The 5,639-nt window shown below is 48.9% G+C and overlaps 1 protein-coding gene across 1 annotated transcript in view; it reads right to left on the minus strand.

Annotated features, from left to right (window-relative positions):
• The window catches only part of SH3PXD2B (SH3 and PX domains 2B), a 92,591-nt gene that overhangs the window by 68,581 nt on the left and 18,371 nt on the right, over positions 1-5,639 (minus strand). Inside the window, exon 3 of the mRNA XM_010851292.1 lies at positions 3,498-3,573. Coding sequence (XP_010849594.1) covers positions 3,498-3,573 — 76 coding nt within the window. The remainder of the gene's footprint in view (positions 1-3,497; positions 3,574-5,639) is intronic.

A 5,639-nucleotide genomic window follows, 5' to 3' on the forward strand; every position in this document is an offset into this window, starting at 1 on the left:
TGCCTCTGGGCAAAAGGCTGGGAGGGCCGCACCCCCGGCCCACGCCTGTGTCCAGGTGCTTCTGTGCGAGTTGTGGGGAAGGAAGGCAAGCGAGCCTGCACCCAGCCCTCCCAGGCAGGCCAGCCTTGCTGGAATGGAAAGGGTCCTCAGAGAAGAGAAGAGCCTTTGGTGGGAACGAGCAAGCTTTTGTTTTCCACAGTGGAGAAAGGCCAAACTGTAATTCTTATTTTTCAAGCCACATCCTCTGCCAAGTTGGCTTTCCCCAGCTCTTGCTGGGATGGAAAATTGCACAGGCCTGTTCTCCCCTCCCCTCCCCCGCCTTTGTGCTAACAAGAAACTTGCTTTTGTTCTGCTGACGCGGCAGTCTTGGCAGAAAACTGACCCCTCGGAGTGGGGGACGTTTCTCCCACCCGTCCCTGCCCTTGGCCTTGGCCTAGAGGAAAAGCTAAGAGGTGGGCTGGTAAAGGATGCTCCAGGGGTCCTGGGGCCCAGCAGGACCTCTCCAAGCTGCAAGTGGGTCTCCTGAGCAGGGACAATGAAGCCGAGTCCCTGAGAACGGCATCTCCATGCACTCGTGGGTGGATAAGGATTACGTAACCACGAAAGCTTTCAGGGGCTGGGGAGAGGGTCGGCTCAAGTTCTTCCCTGTTCGGGGAAGTTTTTCCAGAGCTGGTTTTGCCTTTCATCCAGCAGAGTTCTAACTCACGGCTTTCCTTTCCTGTCTTGAAGAAAAATATACATTCAGAGCCCATTTCAACTTGAATATCCAGATGGATCACTTAAGCAGGATTCCATGATACGAAATACCCTGAAATTCCAAAAGAATGTCCCCGGACTCTGTTTCTGCCTTTACTGAGAACCTTCTATGTGCCAGGGAGAGAAGCTTATGAAGCAGGGGTCACTGTTCCATTTTACAGATGAGGAAACTGGGGCTCAGTGGTGGGAGATGTTGTCTGCTTGAGGTCACAGGACTTGGTCCACTGGACTCCAAAGCACACGCTTTGGGTGCTGAGATTTGACTCCTGCAGCTGGCACACTGGGTTATCTCCAATAGAGGAAAATTCCAGTGTTCTTTCCCCATGGAAGAACTAAAAACATTAATTTTTTTAGGTAAACGATGCTCCCAGTAAATGGGGGCCTGGCAAATACATTGCTGCTGCTGCTAAGTCGCTTCAGTCGTGTCCGACTCTGTTCGACCCCACAGATGGCAGCCCACCAGGCTCCCCCGTCCCTGGGATTCTCCAGGCAAGAACACTGGAGTGGGTTGCCATTTCCGTCTCCAATGCATGAAAGTGAAAAGTGAAAGTGAAGTCGCTCAGTGGTGTCCGACTCTTAGCGACGCCATGGGCTGCAGCCTACCAGGCTCCTCCACCCATTGGATTTTCCAAGCAAGAGTAGTGGAGTGGGTTGCCATCGCCTTCTCCGAGCAAATACATCTACCCTGTCTCTAAACTCACTCAACAATGACAATATTTGAAAGAACACAATGATATGCTGATAGCAGGATCTTGGAATGGGAGAGGGGAGAACGAGCTCCTGGGTGACTCAGAGTCTCCCCATCTTGGTGCTTGCCCCCCTGTCCCCTCAAAATGAAAAAGACTGAAGGGCCAGGAAAGTGAAGTCACTCAGTCGTGTTCGACTCTTTGCAACCCCAGGGACTGTAGCCTACCAGGCTCCTCTGTCCATGGGATTTTCCAGGCAAGAGTACTGGAGTGGGGTGCCATTTCCTTCTCCAGCAGATCTTCCTGACCCAGGGATTGAACCTGGGTCTCCCTCATTGTAGGCAGACGCTTTACCATCTGAGCCATCAGGGAAGTCTAAGGGCCAGTCTAGCTCCAAATATTTGTGATTTAGGTTGATTGTCAATCTGCTGATCATCTGTACAGAAGGGTAGTAGTAAGTGCTTACTTGTTGCTAGCTACACACCAGGCACTTACCTAATCCTCAGAACAACTTCATCATTCATGTACCATTATGATCTCCAATGTGTAAGTGTAGAAATGAAACTCTGTGTGCTTACGTAACTTACCCAAGAGAACAGACTGGATGATTAGGGACACTGGGATTTGAGCCTGCGGTGTGTGACTTCCAGGCATAAATTTTAGAGCCTGCCACACCTGTGTCTGAATCCCAGCTCTGCCATTTGTGCAAGAGATCATAATTTCTCTCAGTCTTCATTTCCTCATCTGTGAAATGGGCATAGTAATGTCTGCCCTGCTGGGTTGTTCTAAGGACTAAATGAGCTAACGAAAGCACCTGGCCCAGTGACTGGCCCACAGCAGATATCTAATGGTAGCTATTATTATTGGAAGCTATAACACTGGTTTGGGTAGCTCATTTTTTTGAGTTGAAGCCCTGATGCTATTTCTTGGGTAAAAAAATTTTGGGGGGGATGTACTGAGAGCAGGAACCAGCGATGGCTGCATTGAGCCTGGCCCTTAAAAGGTGCTTGGTGGCTGTGGTAGGCAGGCAGGCAGGCAGAATTTCTTAAATGGCTCCCGAAGATATCTCTTCTCAATCTCAGCACCTGTCAACAGAGTGGGAGCTCCCGCCTGGGATCATGTTACATGATATGCCTCAATTCATTTCAAGCGAAGGAGATTATCCTGGATTAGCCAAGTGGGTACAAGGTAATCCCATGAGGCTTTAAACGCAGACAACTTTCCCCATTGGAGGCAGGCGGGGGAAGTCAGAGCGATTCCAAGCCCAGGAGAGATTCCATGCCCTGTTGCCAGCCTGAAGGTGGATGAGGAATACAGGCAGCCTCTGGAAGCTGAGTTCACAGCGGACAGCCAGGAAGGAAATAGGCATCTAGGTTCTAGAGCTGCAAGGAACCGAGTTCTGCCAACAACCTAGATGAGGTTGGGAGGGATTCTTCCCTAAATCCTCCAGGTAACTGTCCAGCCCAGGCAAGACCCTGACTTTGGTCTTCTAAAATGCTAAACAGAAAAGCAGGCTGAGCCTGCCTGGACTTCAGACCAGCAGAGCTGTGAGATAATAAACGGGTGTTATTTTAAGCTGCTAAATGGGTTGTAATTTGTTATGCACAACAGAAAACAAATATTTTAACAGAAGCTGTTAAAATAGGTGCCACTCATTACACAGACCACATGAGCTCGAATTATTCCTTTTATTTTGTTATTAATTTATTTTGGAAGGCCTTGCCACGTGGCACGTGGAATCTTAGTTCCCCAACCAGGGATTGAACCGTGCCTCCTGCGGTGGAAGCATAGAGTCTTAAACATTGGGCGGCCAGGGAAGTCCCTACTCCCAGAGATGGGAGAAACTGAGGATCCCAGAGGCGAAGTGTCTTGCCTAAGGTCACGCAGCTAGTAAATGGCATAGCATCTAACTCCAAAACCCGTATTCTTAAGCACTGAGTTCTACAAAAGACCGAGGTCTGGTCACCGGGACAATGGACAGGGACAAAGAGGGGAGCGATCCAAGAGCTGTATGAGAGCCTAGAGGCCCCATCTGAGAGCACGCGTCTCACTCACCAGGGAGAAAGGGAATGATCCGCTGTTTGGGGTCCTTCTGTCCTCCTTCCATGGGAAATTTGTCCAACATCTGCATCTAAATGGGAAGAATAACAAAATGAAAGCCTTTAAATGATAAAAGCGTCTCTGACAGTTTACAGGAATTACGTGAACTACGTGATTTGATAGAGAAAAGCTCACTTTGCTCAGTGTTCCAAAAACCCAAACTAGTGGAAGACAAAGTCAACCAGACCTAGGATCTCCATACAAACAATTCTCTAGATCCGCAACTAGCAGCCTGGTGCAGGCTCAGGGCTGGGAGAGACCAATCTCAGTTTTCCCGTGGGCTCTAGTCATAGGACCTGAAGCATGAACAACGCCCACTAGAGCCCCCCAAATTCCACGGATGGCAGGTCATCCTGTTTCCTAAGAATTGCCGGGTGGTGCTCAAACCACGGAGACTCAGTTAATCTGGTTAGGTCTCCACCTGTGAGGTCATGACACACTCCTGCCGCAGGAAAAATTGCCCTGGCTGGCTCAGCTCCGTTCCTAGCTCTGAGTCAGGCACATGGGGTGCAGCAATGAAGCAACTCAGAGTCTAGGGAGAGACTGAAAAGTAAACTGATCATTGACGGGTGGTGTAGGAAGCATCTTGAGAGGTAGTACAGACTGCTGTGGGCAGAGAGGAAGAAGAGGGATGGAACACCCCAAACAAAAACCTTTCATGTCTTCTGATAACAGCAAATGCATCTCTGATATTTTAAGGAATTAATGTGAAGTATCTGATCGCATATACACAATCATCAGGATCTGTTATTTGTGATATCTTGGGCCTCATCCTTAGTTGACCATAATGGTACCCACTGCCAGCATTGCTTTACAGATTAAAGCTGGGATGTGGTGGTCATTAATGCTGTCACCAGATTTCTGGTTCTTCCTTTCAGCACGTGGTAGATTCCTACCTCCCCACCCCCCTGAAATAAGATGCGACAAATTCAAGGTGAGCAGAAGGGACATGGCTCACTTCAGGGAGAAGAGCTAGGAGTGGTACTTTACCCATCACTCTCCAGTTCTGCCTGCCATGTGACAACCATGCTCCATAGTGTGGCTTTTCTGTCAGCAAGGGACCTAGAGCGAGGGCCCAGGGCCCCCAGCAACCTCTGTGGACAATCTTTATTTCCCAAGCGAGAAGTAAACCGCGTGTACAGTGAGGCTGTCTGTCATAGCATCGTATCTTTTTTTAAAAAATTGGATGTAACTGCTTTATGATGTGCTAGTTTCTGTTGTACAATGAAGTGGATCAGCTCTAAGTACACATATAGCCCTTCCCACCCCTCTAGGTTCACAGAGCGCCGAGTTGAGCTCCCTGTGCTGTGCAGCCGCTTCTCACCACCTGCTTCACACGTGGGCATGTATATATGTTGGCACCACTCAGTTCGTCCCACCCTCCCCTCCCACCCGCGTATCCACCTGTGTCTGCTGTATGCCTCATAGCAGACCATTTTAAGCCAGTCTGATTAGTATGCAGGCCCAGGATTCAAGGAGAAGAAAACAGAGTCCTGAACCTCCCACAGCGGTGGCCGAATGTGAGAAACCTGTCCATCATTTTGCCTCAAGGAGAAAGTCACCCTGGATCTTCAGATGTGTCCCTCTGGATGTGGAAAAAGGGAACTTCTGTGCACTGCTGGTGGGAATGTAAATTGGTACGGCCACTATGGAAAATGGTCTGGAGGTTCCTCAAGAAACTAAAAAAGAACTACCATATGACCTAGCAATTCCACTCCTGGGCATATATCTGAAAAGAATGGAGACGTTAATTTGAAAAGATACATGCACCCCAACATTCACAGCAGCACTACTTACAGTAACGAAGACAAGGAACAACCCAAGGGCCCGTCAAGAGATGACTGGATTAGGATGGCGTGGGGTGTGTGGGTGCATATATACACATATAACACAGACAGACACAGTGGAATAGTATTCAGCCATAAAGAACCAAATTCTGCTATCTGCAGCAACATGGATGCACCCAGAGAATATTATGCTTAGTGAAATAAGTCAGAGAAAGACAAATATTATATATTAACAATATCACTTGTGCTGCTGCTGCTGCTGCTGCTGCTGCTAAGTCGCTTCAGTCGTGTCCGACTCTGTGCGACCCCA

This window comes from Bison bison, unplaced genomic scaffold, assembly GCF_000754665.1.
Source record: "Bison bison bison isolate TAMUID 2011002044 unplaced genomic scaffold, Bison_UMD1.0 scf7180017864301, whole genome shotgun sequence".
Taxonomy (NCBI): Eukaryota; Metazoa; Chordata; class Mammalia; order Artiodactyla; family Bovidae; genus Bison; species Bison bison.